At 42.2% G+C, this 21,267-nt stretch overlaps 1 protein-coding gene across 1 annotated transcript in view; it reads right to left on the bottom strand.

Annotated features, from left to right (window-relative positions):
* Positions 1-21,267, bottom strand: part of LOC101603306 (amyloid beta precursor protein binding family B member 1 interacting protein) — a 103,627-nt gene that overhangs the window by 32,184 nt on the left and 50,176 nt on the right. The window contains exons 3-7 of the mRNA XM_045149655.1: positions 20,000-20,071; positions 15,482-15,569; positions 11,033-11,325; positions 7,154-7,231; positions 176-335 (exon numbers count right to left, since the gene is read on the bottom strand). Of these exons, the coding sequence (XP_045005590.1) occupies positions 176-335; positions 7,154-7,231; positions 11,033-11,325; positions 15,482-15,569; positions 20,000-20,071 (691 nt within the window). The remainder of the gene's footprint in view (positions 1-175; positions 336-7,153; positions 7,232-11,032; positions 11,326-15,481; positions 15,570-19,999; positions 20,072-21,267) is intronic.

The raw sequence follows: 21,267 nt of genomic DNA, 5'->3' as shown, positions 1-21,267 counted from the left end.
ATAAAATATTTTAAAAAAGAAGTGAAGAGGCAGACAGTCTACTCACATGGGGGCAGTGACATATGGCATGTCTTGAAAGCCTTGAACCAAACTCCTAGGTGTAGACAAAAGCCCACAATAAAGCAAACCTACAATGCTTTGGAGAAACAACACGTATCTGGGGGAGGAAACTTACCAATCTGTAATTCTGGATATGTTTCATAAAGGCACCAGTCCACACTGCAGTCACAATGGGTTTTCTCAAAGAGATTGTCCAGAACATCTCGGGCCAATTGTCGCTCATCCACCATCAGTGACTTTGTGCTATTATCAAACATGTGCACCTTGACCACCAGCTGAGGATAAAAATCACAGAGTGAGCAGTACATTTCAGAAACTGAGGAAGATTACTGTTTCTTTTTTCTTTTTTTCTTTTTTTTGAGGTAGGGTCTTGCTCTAGCCCATACTGACCTGGAATTCACTATGCAGTCTCAGACTGGCCTCAAACTCATAGCCACCCTCCAACCTCAGCCTCCTGAGTGCTGGAATTAAAGGCGTGCACCACCACACTGGGGGGTGGGGTGGGCAGAGGGTGTGCCAAACCCTCTAGCCGTTACAAATGGACTCCAGATTCATGCATCATTCTGTGCATCTGGCTTTACATGGATACTGGGGAATTGAACTTGGGTTGTTAAGCTTTGCAGGCAAATGTCTTAGCTGCTGAGCTCTCTCTCCAGCCCAAGACTTCTATATTAAGGTACTGCTGTTGTTTCTGCCCACATGAGTAAGAAAATATCCTGTGACCTCTTTTTGTTTTGTTTTGTTTTTGGTTTTTCGAGGTTGAGTCTCACTTTAGCCCAGGCAGCTGACCTGGAATTCACTCTGGAGTCTCAGTGTGGCCTTGAACTCATGGTGTTCTTTTATCTCTGCCTCCTGAGTGCTGGGATTGAAGGCATGCGCCGTCACACCAGGCCTGTGACCTCTTTTTGAAATTAATTTAGGACTGGAGATACGGCATTTGCCTGCAAAGCTATAGGACCAAGATTTGATTACCCAGGGCCCACATAATCAGATGCACCAAGTGGTGCATGCATCTGGAGTTCATTTATAGTGGCTGGAGGCCCTGGCACACCAATTCTCTCTCTGTCTCTCTGCCTCTTTCTCTCAAATAAATAAATAAAAATAAAATATTAAAAAAATGCTGATGCATTCCTATTAAAAAGTTAATTTAATTTAATTTATTTGAGAGAAAGAGGGAGAAATAGAGAGAGAATGAGTATGCATACTACTGCAAACTCTAGACACATGTGCCTCTTTGTGCATCTGGCTTTACATGGTTACTGGGGAATGGAACTTGGGCTATCAGGCTTTGCAAGCAAGTGCCTTTGTTTAACCACTGAACCATCTTCCCAGCCCCCTATGACCTTCTGAGCTCACTGTTTGCAAAGTACTTGTATGCTAGGAGTGTAGAGGTGGAAAAAACAATTCATAAAACAGCAAACAAATGATGACATGATGTTTTGGTGGGGGAGACAGAAACCAAACAGAACGGAAATGCTGGCTTCTTGATTTCCCAATATCCTGTTTCTTGTTTCCATTTCACCGTAAAGGTCAGCAGTGTTTCTTGGTGAAAAGACATCCTGTATCTATGAAAAATTTCCCTTGTCATTGGAGTTTTTAGGATAAAAGCTAGGCTGCTCCACTTATCCGCAATATGTCAATTATAGTGACAAGTAGAGAAAGAAGGTTTATTCAATGTGGCTGCATCGAGAAGAAAAAGAGATAAAGTCAATCTCTGGGTTTAGGTTTAAACAGAGGGCAAGAGATACATATAATTAGGCGGTTGTGGTGGTTTGATTCAGGTGTCCTCCATAAACTTAGGTGATCTGAATGCTAGGTTCCCAGCTGAGGGAGATTTGGAAATTAGCGCCTCCTGGAGGCAATGTATTGTTGGGGGTAGGCTTATGGGTGTTATAGCCAGTGTCCCCTGGCCAGTGTTTTGCACACTTTCCTGTTCCTGTTGTCCACCTGATATTGGCAAGGAGGTGATATCCATCCTCTGCTTGCTCATGCCATCATTTTCCCCTGCCATCATGGAGCTTCCCCTCAAGTCTGTAAGCCAAAATAAACCTTTTTTTTTTTTTCCCACAAAAGCTGCTCTTGGCCAGGTGATTTCTGCCAGCAATGTGAACCTGACTACAACAGTAATAGTTGGTACCAGAGGAGTGGGATTGCTACTAGACACCTGACTGTGTGGCTTTGGCCTTTTGGAATTAATTTTTAAGAGGAATGTGGAAGGATTTGAAACCTTGGCTTAAGAGATGCCTTGCAGTGCTGTAAATACAGCTTGATGGACTATTCTGGTCAGAGTTGAAAGACCTGAATTCAGTAAGAACTATGGGCTGTGAGGTTTGGCTTATGAGGGTGAGAAAGAGCTTTGCCTGAACTACGCTACAAGCAGTTTGTGTGAGTGGCTTGCTGTTATGCCCATGTCCTGAGAAGTTGTGTAGGGTTGCATTGTGCAGAAATAGACTGATGTGAGCAGAGGGATATGGCATAGAAAGAAATCTATGGGCTGAAGCTTCTGCCCATTCAGCTGCAATTATATGAGAATTACAACCTTTGAGATTGGCCAGCTGATCTGCACTGGGGCAACAGGAAGAATGTCGACTCTTTTGAAGGGATCTGAGTGCTCAAGGAGTGTCCTGTTCTTTAAAGTCTATTTTATCCCCACCCCCTGGATTAACAAATTGGCCCTCTACATAATATCATGGAGAATAAGAAATGCAGGAAAGAGAGGGCTCTTGTGTTTTGGCAATGGCCATGGGTAGTGTATAGCAGTTTTACTGGATGCCTGCATGGAAACCCGCTGGAGCCGTGAGGATGAACCCTGGATCGCAATGGAGATCCAGTGGAGATGCCGGGACCATGAGATGGCTGCCAAGGAGAGCTGCTGGCCCTGATGAAGTTTTCCAGAACTGTGAGTAGCCTAGCTGGAGGGGTGGAATTGAAACGTCAGAGATTTGTTGCTGGTTAGAATTATCGGACTTGGAGACTTGTTACAGACTAGAGTTGTTGGACTTGGAGCTACAGAGTTTGATGTTTGCCCTGTTTAAATTTTGTGTTTGTTGAATATTTCTTTGCTATGCCCAATGCTATCTTTTACAGTATGAATGTGTATTCTGTGCCATTATGGTTTTATTGGGTGATTTTTTTTTTTGTATATTATGGCCCAGTTAAAAGGCCTTGGATAATGGGGATGTTTGAACATCACTGGAATTGATAAAAAAAATATGGAGACTTTTAAAGGTGGACTGAATGCATTGCAGATTACATCATGGATGGTTATTAGATAATGGGGGCCAGGGCTGCAATGTGGTGGCTTGAGTCAGGTGCCCCCCATAAACTTAGGTTTTCTGAATGCTAGGTTCCTAGCTGATGGAAATTTGGGAGTTAACACCTGGAGGCAGTGTATTGCTGGGAGCAGGCTTATGGGTGTTATAGCCAGCTCCCCTTGCCAGTGTTTGGCACACTCTCCTGTTCCTATTATCCACCTGATGTTGGCCAGGAGGTGATGTCCACTCTTTGCTCATGCCATCATGTAGGTTCCCCTCGAGTCTGTAAGCCAAAATAAACCTTTTTATTCCCCATAAGCTGCTCTTGGTTGGGTGATTTCTCCCAGCAATGTGAACCTGACTGCAACAGCAGTCCTGGTCAGGTGTGGTTCTTCCAACCTACATTTTCTCATCATTGTTTAGCCTGTCCTGCAAGGTGTCTGAAAAGTTGTCAAAGTTGTGTGAGATTTCTTCCTGGGAGAAGAGTTCCTCCTTTATCTGGTACCAGGCTATAACCTTTCTCTTCTCCCAGCATGACATTCTTGGGGAAATTTTAATTCTTTAAACTTTGATTATTTGCAAGGGGGTGGGGAGAGAATGAATGAGTGTGCCAGGGCCTCTCACTCTGCCAATGAACTCCAGATGCATGTACCCCCTTGTGCATCTTATGTGGATACTGGGGATTTGAACCTGAGTAGTTAGGCTCTGGAGGTAAGCACCCTAGTCACTGAGCAATCTTTCTAGCTCCACACGTATCTTTTTGGAGTATCTTTTCTTTTGTCAGGGGGATTGCACCCTCTTTTGTTTATCTGAGCTTCATTTCAGGCAACTCTAGAGTCTGATGACATCAGGCAAGGCCAAGTTAATTCATCTACAAATTATTATTTTAAAAATATTTTTATTTATTTATTTGCATACAGATGGAGAATGGGTGTTCCAGGGCCTTCTGCCACTGCAAATGAACTCCAGATGCATGTGCCAGAGCATCTAGCTTTCTATGGGTACTGAGGAACACAGGCTGTTAGGTTTTGCAAGGAAGAACCTTTAACCACTGAGCCATCTCTCCATCCCTCCTCATGATATTTTTATTACTGTAACTCTAGTATAACTTTTTTCTTTTGAGACAGGGCTTTGCTTGAAGCATAGGATGGGCTTGGGACTTATTGTGTAGCCCAAGCTGGCCTTGAACTTACAATCCTTCCATCTCTGGCTCCTGAGTGTTAGAGACATGGGCCATCAGTTGTCTGGCCCAGGTTGTTTTCATTTCCTGCACAATACTTGTCTCTCCTATTACAATTTAACTCCATACCAGTTTTTATGACCTCACTGGACTTGCTCACCACTGTACACCCTTGGAAACTGCTGTAAGAGATGGAGATGCCCCGTTAAAGAACAGATAGAAATGCCTGGGGGAGTTTCTATGGGGACACGCAGGGAGCCCAGACAATAAATTAGTAGTAGTACATTGGCTGGTGCTAACACTAAAGGGAAAAATAACAGTATAGGGGAGAACAGGAAAGTGCAGGGGATGAGTGTATATGTGTAATATACCTGTGTCTCCGTGACTGCAAAGTCACCAGAAAGGTGACTTGAGAAAGGGACAGGAAAACTCAGAATCTGAACTGAGAGGTGAGGAGGACAGATGGGTGCCAAGGACCCAAGGCCTGGCCTTGCCTCGAGTGTTTGAGAAGCAGTTATGAGGCAAGTAAACACACTGAGGTGGGTGAACAAGGAGAGAAGGTGAGAGATGAGGCAGACAGACAATGCGCAGTCAGAACGTATTGGGGCAGTAAGCTCCTTATGCGAGCTTGGGCTCATTGGGCAAGTGGGCTGCCATTGGGGGCTGTTGGGCTGAGGAGAAAAGATAAGAAAAGGGACACGGTGTAAAGGCGGAGGTGCTGGTCTCAGAATGGCAGGTTACCTCTCATTACAGGAAGAAATAGGGGCTATACGTTGTTACAGTTTAAATGTGGAATGTCCCCTACAGGCTCATGAGTTTGAGCATTTGACCCAGCTGGTGGTGCTGTTTTGAGAGGCTATGGAATGAATGCAGATATCTCTAATTCCTGGTCTGCTAAAATGTGATCCTCTCCTTGAGTTGTTTCTGTCAGGAATTCTATCACAGTGGCAGGAAAAGTAACTAATACAGAAAATTTGTCCCTCAAAGTGGGGTCATTATTGTGACAAAATCAACTACATGGTTTGTTTAGAACTGGTTTGCGGGAGGGCTGTGGAAGAGGGCTGAGCCAGGAGCTGCAGCAGCCCTAGAAGGCGAGCTGTATGCAGAGCTGGGTTAGGATGGAGACTGAACTATCTTTACGTTAATTTACTAAACATTACTAGGTTTCACCTTCTAATCAGGTTGCCTACAGGTCATTCTGTTATAACAGAATACATGTGTTTCTAAGAAATGTATGTTCTTCAAATATTTGGTTCCCAGGGAGATGTCCTGGCACTGCCAGATCATCAGGGCTAAAAACTGCCCACGGGATGTGAAAATACAGAAAAGGAAATGAGGAAATGCGAGACCAAGGGAAGCTGAGCTCTGATCCCATCAAGGTTTGCCCAGAAGGTGGCTCCGCCTGCTGCTGACAGAGAGCTGTGGAAAGCCCAGAGCTCTTCTCAGGGAGGGAGTCCGGGAGAGACCGATTTTTAACCCCCAGTTTCTCAAAATACAGATGAAATGGTCCCTGACTGGGTGGCAGCCAAGCCAAGGGATTTTTCTTCCTTGTTAAAGGGGAATTCAAAATTCAGTTCCCACAAAATATTACGTGTAGACCACCACCATCACTACCAGTAACAACAAAACCACACATAAGCTAGGAAATCGTCTACTTTTCTTGTGTGTATTTATGTGTATGTGGGGGTGTGCCTGTACCATCACATGCAGGCGGAGGTCAGAGGACAAAAATCAGGCGTCGGTCCTTGTCTTCTGCCTCGACGAGGTAGGGTCTCTTGTTCATAGCTGAGCTCACCAGGCTAACTGGCTCATGAGGTTCTGGAAAATTCTCCTGTCTCCTCCTCCCTTCTTGCTCTGGTGTGCTGAGATTAGAGATGCTGCCGTAATGTTCAGCTTTTATGTGGGTTCTGGGGATCCCAACTCTCTTACTCAGGTTTGCATGTCAAGTGCTTTATCCACTGAGCCATCTCCTCAGGCCAAATGCTATTTCCTTTTTTTTTCTTTTTGTAAAAAACAGATTTATTTAGAGTGATTTTTTAAATTAGAAATGGTCACTAAATTTCTTTTGTTTCTATTTTATTGTTATTAATTAGAAACTTTGTATGGACACATCATGTGTTGGCACCATTCCCCTCCTCCCTGCTCCCGTTCCGCGGAGGGCCCTCCTCAGTGGGGAAACTGGTATTCACCATGGGGTGGTGGGTAATGAGTTGTGAGAGAGGTGGGCAGCCAGTGTGTGTGTGTGGGGGGGCACTGCCTCTGGGCACTCTTTCCCACTCTGCGGTTTTTACGATACCTCTGCTCTTTCTTTCTCAGTGTTCCCTAAGCCTCGGCAGGTGGGATATACCGACTTTTACCTTTATCCTGAAGCCGGTCCTCTCTTTATAATATAATCACAAATGGGCTAACTAATGTTAGAGAAAAATGGCCATTTCCCTTGGTTAATAACAATTTTAAAAGGCGACAGCTATTTGCAAAGCACTACTTGATTCTTACTTCCAGGGATGGTATCAAACCCAAGGCTGTGTGAGTGAGAGGCAGGCACTCCACCACTGACCACACTCCCAGAGGCCCGTGAAATTTTCACCGTATTCTTTTTGTCAGTAAGTACGATGTCAGTAGGTTAGCTCCCCGTATGAAAACGCAGTTCAAGGGTTACCTTTTTAACCTTGGCCTCCTTCAGCTTCTCCAGCGCCAGCTTGATTTTGTCAGCTTTGGCGAGGGCCTCCTCTTCCTCCTGCAGGGCGGCAAGATGGATCAGTGGTCTGCCTGATACTACCAGTGAAGGATGGCGTTTGCTATAACTAGTGACTTCATTACTTTATGGCCAAAAAAGGTGTTCAATTCCACATGCTCTATTTTCAGAATTTAAATGACTATGACCAAAATATTCAACCCAAAGATACAGAAGGCAGTCACCATTTATAGCCTTGAGAATTTCAACATAAAGGATGAAATGATGACTTCAGCACTGTATCATACATTCAGAACTCAGCTCACAAATCTACAGAATTTATATGATTCATCTCAAGGTATTTTGAGCACTTCTTGAACTTGTTTGCATACTGTTGGATTATGATGTCTATTTGGAGGACTGCTAGTTTGTATTAAATATATTTTTAATTTACTTTTATTTTTTAGAGAGAGAGAGGGAGAGGGAAGAGAGAGAATTGGCACACCAGGGCCTCAGCCACTGCAATCGAATGCCAGACACTTGTGCCACCTAGTGGGCATGTGTGACCTTGCGCTTGCCTCACCTTTGTACATCTGGCTTATGTGGGATCTGGATAGTCACATATGGGTCTTTAGGCTTTGCAGGCAAGCACCTTAATTGCTTGGCCATCTCTCCAGCTGTGTATTAAATCTTAAAAGGTCCTTAATTCCTTAAAAATTAAGGCTTAGTATAAAACTAAAGTCTTATAAAACACAAAAACAACCAAAACAAAATGACAACAACAACAACACAAAACTCCAATGATGAGCATATAGAACAGAGTGTGAGATATTTTGTTTTTGTTTTTATTTTTTGAGGTAGGGTCTTGCTCTAGCCCAGGTGACTTGGAATTCAATTGGTAGTCTCAGGGTGGCCTTGAATTCATGGCAATTCTCCTACCTCTGTCTTCTAAGTGCTGTGATTAAAGGCATGCACCAATATGCTTGGCTAAGTGTGAGGTATATTATGAGTCTGAATTAACTTTCTTTTTCTTTTGAGGTAGAGTCTTACTTTAGCTGAAGCTGGAATTCTCTATGCTGTCTTAGCCTGGCCTTGAACTCACAGCAATCCTCCTACCTCTGCCTCTGGAGTGCTGGTATTAAGGGCGTGCATCACCATGCTTGGCTAATTCACTTTTCTAAAAAAAATATTTTTTGTTTATTTATTTGATGCAGGGGAAGAAAGAGGGGGGAAAGAGGCAGGTAAAGAAAGAGAATGGATGTGCCAGGGCCTCCAGCTGCTGCCGACAAACTCCAGAGTCATGCATAGCCTTGAGCATCTGGTTTATGTGGGTCCTGAGGAATTGGACCTGGGACCTTCCTTAGGCTTTGCAGGCAAGTGCCTTGACTACTAAGCCATCTCTCTAGCTCTTCACTTGTTATGTATATATATTTTTTGATGTAGGGTCTCACTCTAGTCCAAGCTGACCTGGAATTCACTATGTAGTCTCAGGGTGGCCTCGAGCTCATAGCAATCCTCCTACCTCTGCCTCCCAAGTGCTGGGATTAAAGGCATGCACCACCACACCTGGCACTTTACTTGTTTTCTTAAAACATATTTTTAGTTATTTATTTGAGAGAGACAGAGAGAAAGAGGCAGATAGAGAGAGAATGAGTGGAATGAGTATAGATGCCAGGAGTTCCTGTCACTGCAAACAATTTCCAGATGCATGTGCCACTTTGTACATCTAGGGAATCTAAGTTTGGTCATGAGGCTTTATAGGCAGGTACCTTTTACTGTTACTGTTGAGCTATCTCTCTAGCCCCTCACTTGGTTTTTATATGTTCATATTCTGAGACCATTTGTTAAGGCTCTCTTATGCATTCATGACAATAAGAAAATGAACTGTCCTGGTTACATCCTATTTGTTTGAAAGTAGACATCTTTCTCCTTATGCAGTAGTTTTAAAAATGTTTTCGAGCTCTCAACTGCGTTTAGAACATGTTGAAAGTGAGGAAGTCTACAAAGCTTCACACATGCCTTTAACTTTGGATTTATCTTCAGGGAACTCATGGCTGCTATGCCAAGAGCCCCTGTTATACATCAACCACCAGGTGTTGAATGATTTTCTATAATAAAAACAATGGGGGACTGGAGAGATGGTTTAGCAGTTAAGGTGCTGCCTGCCAAGCCTGAGGCCCCAGGTTCAATTTCCTGGTCCCCACGGAAGCCAGATGCACATGACGTTGCACTCAACTGAAGTTTGTTAGCAATGGCTACAGGCCCTGGCACTTCCATTCTATCTGCCTCATTCTCTCTCAAATAAATAAAACACATTGAGAGTCCCCAGCATCACGTGGATGACAGTGCACAGCATCAGCACCACAGATGTGGAAGCTGCAGGACAATGAGGTGAGGTCTTACTCTAGACTGTTTTTAAGTGGTCTACTTAAGACAAATTCTTTTTTGGTTTTTCGAGGTAGGGTCTCACTCTGGCCCAGGCTGATCTGGAATTAACTATGTATTCTCAGGGTGGCCTCAAACTCATGGCGATCCTCCTACCTCTTTGCTTTTTTTTTTTTTTTTTTAAATGAGGTATGTTTTGAGTTAACATCCCAAATGATGACAATATAAACTTTGCTGTTGTTTATTTTCTGAAGTTATATAATTGGTAAAGATCAGGCACATATTACATATCTACCTTTTTTTTTTTGTTTTGTTTTTTTTTTCGAGGTAGGATCTCACTCTAGCCCAGGCTGACCTGAAATTCACTGTGGAGTCTCAGGGTGGCCTTGAACTCATGGTGATCCTCCTACCTCTGCCTCCTGAGTGCTGGGATTAAAGGTGTGCGCCACCATGCTCGGCTATATCTACCTTTTAAAGACCCTCCTTAAGCTATGGTATTCCAAGTGATGCTTAGGTCTGCCTTTGTCTGGGACTGCCAGAGGTCACACAATTTAACTTAGTTTAACTTCAAGCACATGGAATGCTCCATTATGTCCCATGGATCTAGGCTATGACCAAGGTCATGGAGATATATTTCAGAGTCACAGTCCATGAAAAATTAAAGCATGTCCACAAAAGGCCTGGGTGTTAGTAAGGAGTATTTTATACAAATATTGTTTTTAATCAAACTGTGATAAGTAGTAAATTTGGTTCTAATGTATTCTTCATACATATCTATGGTAAGAATGTCCCTCACTAAAACACGTTGAAATTTAACCTTTCTTGTGAGGTATTAAAAATTGGGACCAACAGGTTTGATTCTCCAGGTCCCACAAAAGCCAGATGCACATGGTGGCACATGCATCTGGTGTTGGTTTACAGTGGCTAGAGGCCCTGCCATTCCCATTCTCCCTCTCTCCCACTCTCTGTCTCTAATAAATAAATACATACAAAATCTTTAAAAAAACTTGGGACCGAGTGGGGTCTTTAAAAGGCGATTGGGTGATAGAGAGAGTCTTTATGGGTTAACCTTCTGTGGGTTAATGAATTACCAAGGGAGTCTCTTTGTCCTGCCATGGGATGCCCTCTGCCATCTTACAGAGCAATGGAAGGCCTTCCTGGGAAACCAAGCAGTGCCAGGAACGCACTCTTGTGCTTCCCAGCCTTCAGCACTGTGAGCTAACTAAGCCTCTCTTCTTTATGATCACCCAATCATCAGCAGTCAGTTTGAGCTACTGCAAACAGGCCAAGATCACACCTTTGCAACTTACTTATAGAAGGTTCTGGATTTACAGGGAACATACTCAAAGTCCCAGTTTTTAGAAGCTTAGAGCTCTGGGCACACACACACTTATGCATGAAATTGTCACTGCAGAAGAAGTTACAGATGATCGGTAGCAGAGGCTGATGTTCCTCTGTCAGTGTACCCTAAATACTCACCTGAGAGAGAGGCTCAGGGGGTGGTGGAGGCAGCGGAAGGTCTAACACAGGATCTGCCGGCGGGGGTGGTAAATCACCCTCACACTGGCTAATAGTAATCGAGGCCGCATGCGCTGCATCACCGTGACAGGCTGCACTGGAGTGAGCTGATGTCTCCGGAGGTGCAAAATGAGACTGGTTCTGAAAGCTTTCTTTCTGGGCCTGGATTGTCCTCTGCTCAGCTTCACTTATATCTGCTACCAGATCAGCCATAAGAGCATCTAAATCTTGGTCTTCCAGTGCATTTAAGGACTCTAACAGGGGAAAGAGAAATCACATAAAATGGTAAAACAAAACAAAACAAAACAAAAAAAACCCCAAACCTACCCCCTCCCCCACATAACAATTTGTACCTGGAAAAACTACAGGCAGATAATTTAAAAGTATTATATATATGGAGAGAGAGAGAGAGAGAGAGAGAGAGAGAGAGAGAGAGAGAGAATGGGCACACCAGGGCCTCTAGCCACTGCAAACTCCAGACACATGTGCCACCTTATGTATCTGGCTTATATAGGTCCTAGGGAATTAAACCTGGGCCCTTTGGCTTTGCAGGCAAGTGCCTTAACCGCTAAGCTATTTCTCTAGCCCTAAAAGCAAGTAATTTTTTTTTGAGGTAGGGTCTCACTCTAGCTCAGGCTGATGTAGAATTTATTATGTAGTCTCAGGGTAGCCTTGAACTCATGGCGACCCTCCTACCTCTGCCTCCTGAGTGCTAGGATTAAAGGCATGTGCCACCACATCTGGCTTTTTTTTTTTTTTTTTTTTTTTTGGTAATGTGTAGCCCAGGCTGGCCTTGAACTCCTGATCCTCCTGCCTCCGCCTCTTCAGCAATATCCTACTGGTGTGCGCCACCACAACTGGCGGATGCCAATAATTTTTAAGAGGAATACTTACATAGTTGGAAACTCAGTTCACCTTTTTATGATATAATAAAAAGGTTGAATTTTTAAAATTTAATTATATTTATTTGAGAGAGAGAGAGAGAGAAAGAGAAAGAATGGGCACTCTAGGGCCTTCAGCCCTGGCAAACAAACTCCAGATGCATGCATCACCTTGTACATCTGTCTTTTGTGGGTCCTTAGGAATTGAAACTGGGTCCTCTGGCTTTGCAGGCAAGTGCCTTAACTGCTAAGCCATCTCTCCAGCCCATTAAAAAAAAATTTATTTTTTGGGGGGAGCATTTCAAGATAGGGTCTCACTGTAGCCCAGGCAGACCTGGAATTCACTATATAATCTTAGGGTAGCCTCAAATTCATGGTGATCCTCCTACCTCTGTCTCCCAAATTCTGGGATTAAAGGCATGTGACACCACACCTGGCAAATATTTTATTTTTTATTTCAGGGGCGGGGGAGAGAGAAAGAATGGACATGTCAGAGCTTCTAGCCATTGCAAATGAACACCAGATGCATGTGCCACCATTTGCATCTGGCTTATGTGGGTACTGGGGAATCAATCCTGGGTTCTTAGGCTTCACAGGCAAGTGCCTTAACTGCTAAGCCATTTCTCCAGCCCTGAAAATATTTTTATCCAGCATCACATATCCAAGTATAGGGGTTCTTGAAAAAGTTACTGTTGGATTTACTGAGTGCTATATAAGAGAATGTTTCTAACAGGAAGAAAGGAGGAGATGTGGTCTACACTGGGGCATCTCACATGCTAGATATAAAGTCAGAGCAAAGCACATGAGCAGATATCTAAGCAGGTAATTGTGTAAAAGCTTAGGGCTTTAGAAAAGCAAGAAAGTGGGGAATGGAAATGGGAGGATGGGAGTTCTCCCTATGCATTTGTACAAAAGTCTAGGTGTTGTTGATAAATATATTTGGAAGAAAGTAAGTTTCAACCACCAGGTTTAATATGCTCTGAGAGAGTGTAGATGGAACTTCTGTAGGCTATCTACCTAACCACAGGAAACCTTACATTCTTTTTAAGTATTTCACTTATTTATTTGAGAAAGAGGGAAGGAGAGTGAGAGAGGGAGGGATAAAGAGAGAGAAAGAGAGAGAATGGGCACACTAGGGCCTCTAGCCACTGCAAACAAACTCCAGACATATATGCCACCTTGTGCATCTGGCCTATATGGGTCGTGGGGAAGCTGGGTCCTTAGGCTTCACAGGCAAATGCCTTAACTACTAAGCCATGTCTCCAGCCCAACCTTGCATTCTTAAATAGCAGGATTAAAGTAGAAAAGGTATGAAGGAATTAAAAATATGGGAATTAAAAAATGGCAAAGACTTTATGAAGGCAACGGGGCTGGGAGTGGGATTTGATAAGAAAGGGAAGATGTGGGATTTTAGGGTGAAGAAGAGGACGAGGAAAGTGCATTAGAATTTTTATTTATTTAAGAGTAACAGACAGAGAGAGAAAGAGGCAGAGAGAATGGGCATGCCAGCGCCTCCAGCCACTGCAAACAAACTCCAGATGCATGCACCACCTTGTGCATCTGGCTTACGTGGGTAGTGGGGAATCAAACCTTGAACCAGTGTCCTTAGGCTTCACAAGCAAGCACTTAACTGCTAAGCCATCTCTCCAGCCCCAGTATGTATTTTTTTGATACCAGGTACTAAGTTAGTGTTTAAAAACATAAAGTTGACTACAACCGAACTTAAATGCTAAATAAATTTAAGTCTTAATGAAACTGATCATAAAACACTCATATGTTCAAGTCTATCTAGGCTATCTACTGCTATCATAATTCTACAAGGGTCTATCACTTTTCAGAAACTCCATGAATGTTAATATCTTGATGGAAGTGATAGGCAGGAATAATAAGTTTATGTGGCAAGTAGAAATGAGTGCATGAGAAAGACAATACAGAAGGAGTGTATTAAAATTTATCAAGAAACAGGGCTGGAGAGATGGCTTAGCAGTTAAAGCATTTGCCTGCAAAGCCAAAGGACCCTGGTTCGATTTCCCAGGACCCACATAAGCCAGATGCACAAGGGGACACATGCGTTTGGAGTTCGTTTTCAGTGGCTGGATGCCCTAGAGCACCCATTCTCTTTATCCCTCTCTCTGCCTCTTTCTCTCTCAAATAAATAAATAAAAATAAAACCCAAAAATTTAAAAAAAATTATCAAGAAATGACAAAGCTCTTAATGGCTTGTCAAAAAATACAAAAAATAACTCAGTAGGAAATGGGATTAAAACCTGAAACTTGGGCTGGAGAGATTGCTTAGGGGTTAAGGCACTTGCCTACAAAGTCTGAGGACCCATGTTCAAGTCCCAGATCCCAAGTAAACCAGAGATACACAAGGTGATGCATGTGCAAGGTCTGGAGTTTGATTGTAGTGGCTGGAGGCCTTGGCACACCCATTCTCTTTCTCTCATAAAGGTGTGTGCCATCATGTCCTGCAAAAAAACAGAAACAAAAACCAAAGAACAAACAAACAAAACCAACAAAACTACCTGAAACTTGATTTTTGTAAAAGGCCTTCTTTCTTACTTTGTTTTATTTTATTAAATAGTTTTACTTATTTATTTTGCAAGTAGAGACAGAGATAGAAGAGAACAAGAGAATGGGTATATCGGGGCCTCCTGCTACTGCAGACAGACTCCAGATGCATGTGCCACTTTGTGCATCTTGCTGTATGTGGGTCTTGAGGAATCAAACTCAGGTCCTTAGGCTTTGCAGGCAAGTTCTTTAACTGCTGACCCCTCTCTCCAGCACCCCCCTTTTTATCAACATATTGCAGTTGGTACTGAAAGTCTTTTTCAAGAATTATGACGAGGAAAGTCCCTTTGGAAAAGGGGCAGGGATGAGGGAAAGGATGGTACCAACATATGCTGTTTACATACTAATATGTCTATAACTAGTAATAAAAAATATGTTTGGGAGTTTGGAAGTGATTATTTGCAGTTTTATTATAATTCGAATAGTATGTGAGTTAAAGATTACCTCTGCACTAGATGGAAGAAAGCATTTTATTACTAAAATCAACCACCAATTTCAGGGAGAATTAGTAAATATCAGATAATTGCATGTATATATATTTATGTATAATATGTAAATTAAAACATTTTAAATAAATATTGTATTCTAAAGCATCCATTCATGTATCATCAGTTGTTATAAAAATACTTCATTTTTTGTCTTTGAAGGGACATATACTTATTAACATTTTATTATACTACTCCTTGTTAATAATAAGACATGTTTACTTTTTCAGAAGGTAAGATAATTCTGAGATTTCCTAAATTCAGGATGGTGTTTCTTTTTATTACAGGTGAAAATATCAAATTGACCTTCTTAATTCAATCTGCACACAGTAAAATACAATGTAAATTCAGAACTTAAGTGATATTTGTCATAATGCCCAAGTTCCATAATTTTACAGTGAAATTATAGTTCCACACAGAGTTTAGTTATAATAATAATTCAAGTAGCTTATGAAAATAAGTTCCATGCTTACCATTTAAATCTTTGAAACCCACACTGTAGTTAAATTCAGCTCTGGGTGGCTTAGGATCAGGAGGAGGAAGAGTGTCGACTCCTAAACTCTGTGAAAAAAGATCCCAGATCCACCAAGAGTTATTCACAAACCAATATTTCTGTAGCACATTGTAATTAGACAGCTAAAAATCACTCATCACTTACACATTTTCTCTCCAAATACTTACAAAGATCATGTTCTTACTTGAACAATGTTTTATGTGGTTTTTCCCTATAGAAAGTTTCAGCTTAATAAAAACAGTTGGACTGGAGAGATGGCTTAGCAGTTAAAGCATTTGCCTGCAAAGCTGAAGGACCTTGGTTCAATTCCCTAGGACCCACGTAAACCAGATGCACAAGGTGGCTCATGTGTCTGGAGTTCATTTGCAGTGGCTGGAGGTCCTGGCATGCCTATTTTCTCTCTTTCTCTGTTTGTCTGCCTCTGTCTTTCTAATAAATAAATAAAATAAATAAATACAACATTTAAAGAAACAACCATGCTCTAAGAAACATTTATTTTAATTAATTAATTGAGTTAAGAGACAGAGAGAGAGAGGGAGAGAGAGAGAGAGGCAGATAGAGAGAATGGGTACGCCAGGGCCTCCAGCCATTGCAGACAAACTTCAGGACCATGTACCACCTTGTGCATCTGGCTTGTATAGATACTGGGGAATTGAACCGTGGCCATCTCTCCAGCCCTCTAAGAATTTATTTATTTTAATATTTATTTATTTGAGAGAAAGAGAGAAAGAAGCAAGGAGATAGAGAGAGAACCAGTGCGCCAAGCCTCTAGCCGCTGGAAACTAACTCCAGACACATGCACCATCTTATGCATTTGCTTATGTGGGTCCTGGGGAATTGAACCTAGGTCCTTTGGCTTTGCTGGCAAGTGACTTAACTGCTAAGTCTTCTCTCTCTAGCCCTCTAAGAAACATTTTTAAATAATCCCTATCAAATGAGAATAATGAAAATGAGATAGTTAATTTTTATAAGCAACAGAGCAACTTTGTTGTAAGGATGGGCACACACATTATATATAATTTTATAAAGACAAGTAATTACCTCAGAGAAATTAATATCTAGTTATTTGGAGAAGAACAATTGTTTTGGAATATACTCTTCCATTACGTAGTAAAATGCGCTTTTACTCTTATCTAAGAATACTATTGTTAAAAACAAAGGGCTGGGGTGTAGCTCAGTGACTAAGTGCTTGTGCAGGATGCAAAAGATCCCATCTGTAACACCCCAAGGAAAAAAAGTTACTACATTTGTAAATAATATTTTTATTTGGAAATAAGTAACTTCTTTACTGACCTAAAAGTTATATAACATGTATGATTTAAAATACTCAGATTTTTTGCATATGCACATGTATCCATATGTGTGGTACAAGTGAACACATGTGTTCATGGTCCTGTGGAGGTCAGAGTTGACTGAATGCCTTCCTTGATCACTCTCTACTGTATTTATTGAGATGTTTGTATAGTCTAATTAGTCAGTGTGCACAGGGGGATTCCTGTTTTTGCCTCTCGAGTCCTAGGAGTGCATGTGGGCCACAGTACCTGTCCAGCATTTATGTGGGTACCGGGGGTACTAACTCAGCTCCTCATACTTGCATGACAGCTACTCAGACCTTTCAAGATATGTTCATGGCTGTAAAGTGAGAAATGATTTAACCTATTGTAAAACATGGTTCAAAAAATTAATTAGAGCTGGAGAGATGGCTTAGTGGTTAAGGTGTTTTTACCTGCAATGCCAAAGGATCCCGGTTTGACTCTCTAGGACCCACGTAAGCCAGATGCACAAGGGGGCACATGCATCTGTAGTTTGTTTGCAGTGGCTGGAAGCCCTGGCATGCCCATCCTCTCTCTCTCTGTGTCTCTTTCTCTCTCTCAAATAAATAAATAAAATATATTAAAAAATTAATTGACGTTTGTATATGTGTGTGTGTGTGTGTGTATGTGTGTGGTCCATGCAGCCCTTGAGTATTTTCTTAATAGAAAGGAATTAAATTAAGAGCATCAATCCTGCTTTAGATGAAGTTTAATTAAAAAATTAAAGATTAAAAAAATAAGTTAAGGGCTGGAGGGATGCCTTAGCGGTTAAGGCATTTGCCTGCAAAGCCAAAGGACCCAGATTTGATTCCCCAGGACCCATGTTAGCCAGATGCACAAGGGGGCACATGTGTCTGGAGTTCGTTTGCAGTGGCTGGAGGTCCTGGCGCACCCATTTATTCTCTCTCTCTCCCTCTCTGTCAAATATAAATAAATAAATAATAAAATATTTTTAAAAAGCTAAGAGGGCCGGGGTGTGGTGGCACACACATTTAATCCCAGCACTTGGGAGGCAGAGGTAGGAGAATTGCTGGGAGTTCGAGGCCACCCTGATACTACATAGTGAATTACAGATCAGCCTGGACAAGAGTGAAACCCTACCTCAAAGAAACAAACACTCCCACCAAAAACAACAACAAAAACCAAAACAAAAAAAAAAAAACCAAAACCAAAACAAAACCAGTAAGTAATGTGGGTTGTAAATATGGCCAAATCCATGAAGGCAAATCAATAAGCCTGAGTACTGCTTTGTAATAAAAAACCATATGCCTTCAAAGTCACAGCAGAGCTTGCAGTGAACCAAGGCAGGAAGATAATGAGCGGGGCTGGCAAGAATGGGCTTCTGGCTGCCCCCACCCCTGGCTGGAGTGTGAGCGGAGACCAGAGAGAGGAACCTCCAAAGAAATCTTCCTGTGTAGAACGGATGCCAGATGCCAAAGGCTGACTTCTGATTCTCTAGTCATAGAGTGCGTAGGTTTGGATTTTTATTTATTTTGAATGGGCAGAGGGATCATATCAGCTTGGGCTCAGATCTCAAGCTGGCAGCTCGACATTAAATAAAGTACTAAATGCAAATGTTAAAAAGGCGCATGTTTGAAATGTATTTCATTAGAAATTGCAAATTGATTTTCTGTGTTCATTTTCCATATACTAACTGGAGTTCTTGCACAAAGAACTTTCTCCAATTAATTACATGTTTATTTAAAATATAGTTCGGGGGCAGAACAATTGCAAGAACCACCGAGTGGGAGGGAATATCCAGAGGCATTGCCCCTGCTACCGTGACTGGCTGCTGCTCTCCCAGCTCATAGCCCACAACCCCATGGTGGATATCAGCAGCTCCACTGAGGAGGGGCCTCAGCGGAATGGGGGCAGGTCAGAGGGAAATGATGGTACCAACACATGAGGTGTCCATCCAAAGCTTGTACTTAGTAAGAAAAATATAGTTTGAGTACGATGATAGCAAAACTAAAATAAATGCTTGCTTTTTTTTCTCTTTCAATTTTCAGAGCATGAAATTTACGTTCTTGGGCTGGGGAGATGGCCCAGGGGGTAAAGTGCTTGTTGTGCCAGTGTGAGTGAGGACCTGAGTTTGGACCTCCAGCAGCTTCTTAAGAACGGGATGACATGATGCACACATGTAATCCCAGCCTTAGGTGGGCAGACGAAGGGCTCCTGGGCTTGCTGGCTAGAAAGCCTGCATGAATCAGTGAGCTCTGGGTTCAGTGAGAGACACTATCTCAAAGAGTGAGGTGGAGATTGTTGAGGAAGACGCCTGGCGTTGGCCTCTGATCTCCACAGCTGTGCACTCACACATATGTGAATGTGCACTCATACAAGCACAACTGAGCAATGCATCAGGTGCTTAGTTATTTTATTTTAATTAAAAAAATTGTTTTATTTATTTATGAGAGGGAGAGAGAGGAAGATAGACACAGAGAAAATGAATGGGTGTACCAGAGCTTCTATGCACCGTAAAAGAACTCCGGATGCACGCACCACCTTGCGCATCTGGCTTACATGGGTATTGGGAAATCGAACCTGGGTCCTTAGGCTTCACAGGCAAGCGCCCAAACCACTAAACCATCTCTTCAGCCTGCTTATTTATTTTTCAGTGCTTTACCGTGGAGCTACATTCCCAACCCAGAAGCTTAGCTTTTGTTTATTTTTGGTGTTATTATGATTTTATAATTTGTTTTTTTACCATGTAGAAGTTAAAAATAATTTAAATTTTAAAATATTTCATTCTTTCTTTTATAGCTTCTCTTGTGTTCTCTCTTGCTTAATAAAGCAACCTGCATTTTAAGATATGAGTATGTTACAGTTTTCCCATGTTTTCTTCCCTTTATTTCATATGTTTACATTGGGGTATAAAGGAGAAGTACAGGGGTGCTCCTCAGAGGTGGTGGCTTTGAGGGATACACACGGACTTCCTCCACAGGACGCAGGAAGCACAGGCACCGCACGCAATGATGCACGTGTGAGCAACACCGTAACTCACCTGAACTGAGGGGCACAATCGGGAGAGAGCTCTACTGCCCTCCACCCAGCGCTGTCACAGACGCCCATCCCTAGTAATTTTTAAAGGCAGCATTCCTATCATTCAGATTAACACCTATCATTACATATCCCCCCACATTTGCAGGTTAAAAAGAGGAGTTTACCTGTGTTAAGAGATCCATCTCTCCCAGCAAAGTGCTGAACATTTGGTCTATATCTTCATTCGACTCACCCATCTGAAAAGAAAGAAGCCCACATATTAACAGGCTGACAAAACTTTATCTGAGGATATTTGGTTATGTCTCTTTTCTCCCTGAGCTCCATTCGTAAGGCTTCATTTATCCTGATATTCCATGCCTGACTGCCATCCAATTTTCAGGGTTAGGATTGAGCTAAACCTTAGGATCTCCTGCTGAGCAAAAGCTGAGCTTGGTTTTACCAGACTCAACTATTTTCCTTGGGGCAAAGTGAACAAAATGGACATGATTCAAGAATTCATCTCACCATAGGATATCTTATTAGACAAAGAGAAAGCCTTATGTCCCTTGTGATGGTTAATTTTGGTTGCCAACTTGATTGGAGTGAGAAGTGCCTAGGAGATGAGTAAAGTATACCTCAGAAATAACTATGATGGCCTTTCCAGAGATGCGTAGATTAATCTCTCTATAGGTTCATAGTATGATGACAATATTGGGAAGCACCTAAAAGTAGGTAAGACTACTGGGAGGAAGTAGATCATTGTGGGTGTGTCTATGAGAGGCTGTATTTTGCTCTGGCCTCTTCCTGTATTTCCTTTCTCTGCTTCCGGCCATCACGAAGTGAAGAACAGTCTCCTCCCCATGTTTCTGCTCCTACGATGCTCTGTCCACAATCATGGGGCTAAGAAGCTATGGACAGATATCTACGAAACCAAAGACCCAAATACATCTTTTCTTTGTTTAAACTGTTTCTGTCAGACATTTGACCACAGTGATGAGATAGTTAACTAATATTCCTTCATCATGTCAGAGAAATGTAGGGCTTCATCTACATACCAACATACCAACATGATACGACAGAGATTCAACATATTTACCAAATGGTTCTCTGCTTTACAAAGGTATCTCTGAATTAATAGCAGCTTTTGGTGCACTTATTTAGAAGTACTGGGTCATAAACACTTAGAAATAAAAAAGCCACACATTCAAGTAAAGAGCTGGAAACTGGGCATGGTGGTGTACGCCTTTAATTCCAGCACATGGGAGGCTGGGGTAGGAGGCTCACTGGGAGTTTGAGACCAGCCTGATGTTGTGGAGTAAGTTAGAGTGAGACTCTGTTTTTTAAAAAAGTGTTTTAAGTAACCATTTTTAAAGATTCTATTCTTATTTATTTATTTGATGGATAAAGAGGGAGAGAGAGAGAGAGAGAGAGGGAGAGGATATGAATGGGCACA

Source organism: Jaculus jaculus, chromosome 5, assembly GCF_020740685.1.
Source record: "Jaculus jaculus isolate mJacJac1 chromosome 5, mJacJac1.mat.Y.cur, whole genome shotgun sequence".
NCBI classification, from domain to species: domain Eukaryota; kingdom Metazoa; phylum Chordata; class Mammalia; order Rodentia; family Dipodidae; genus Jaculus; species Jaculus jaculus.
This window is presented reverse-complemented; position numbering and strand designations above follow the sequence as displayed.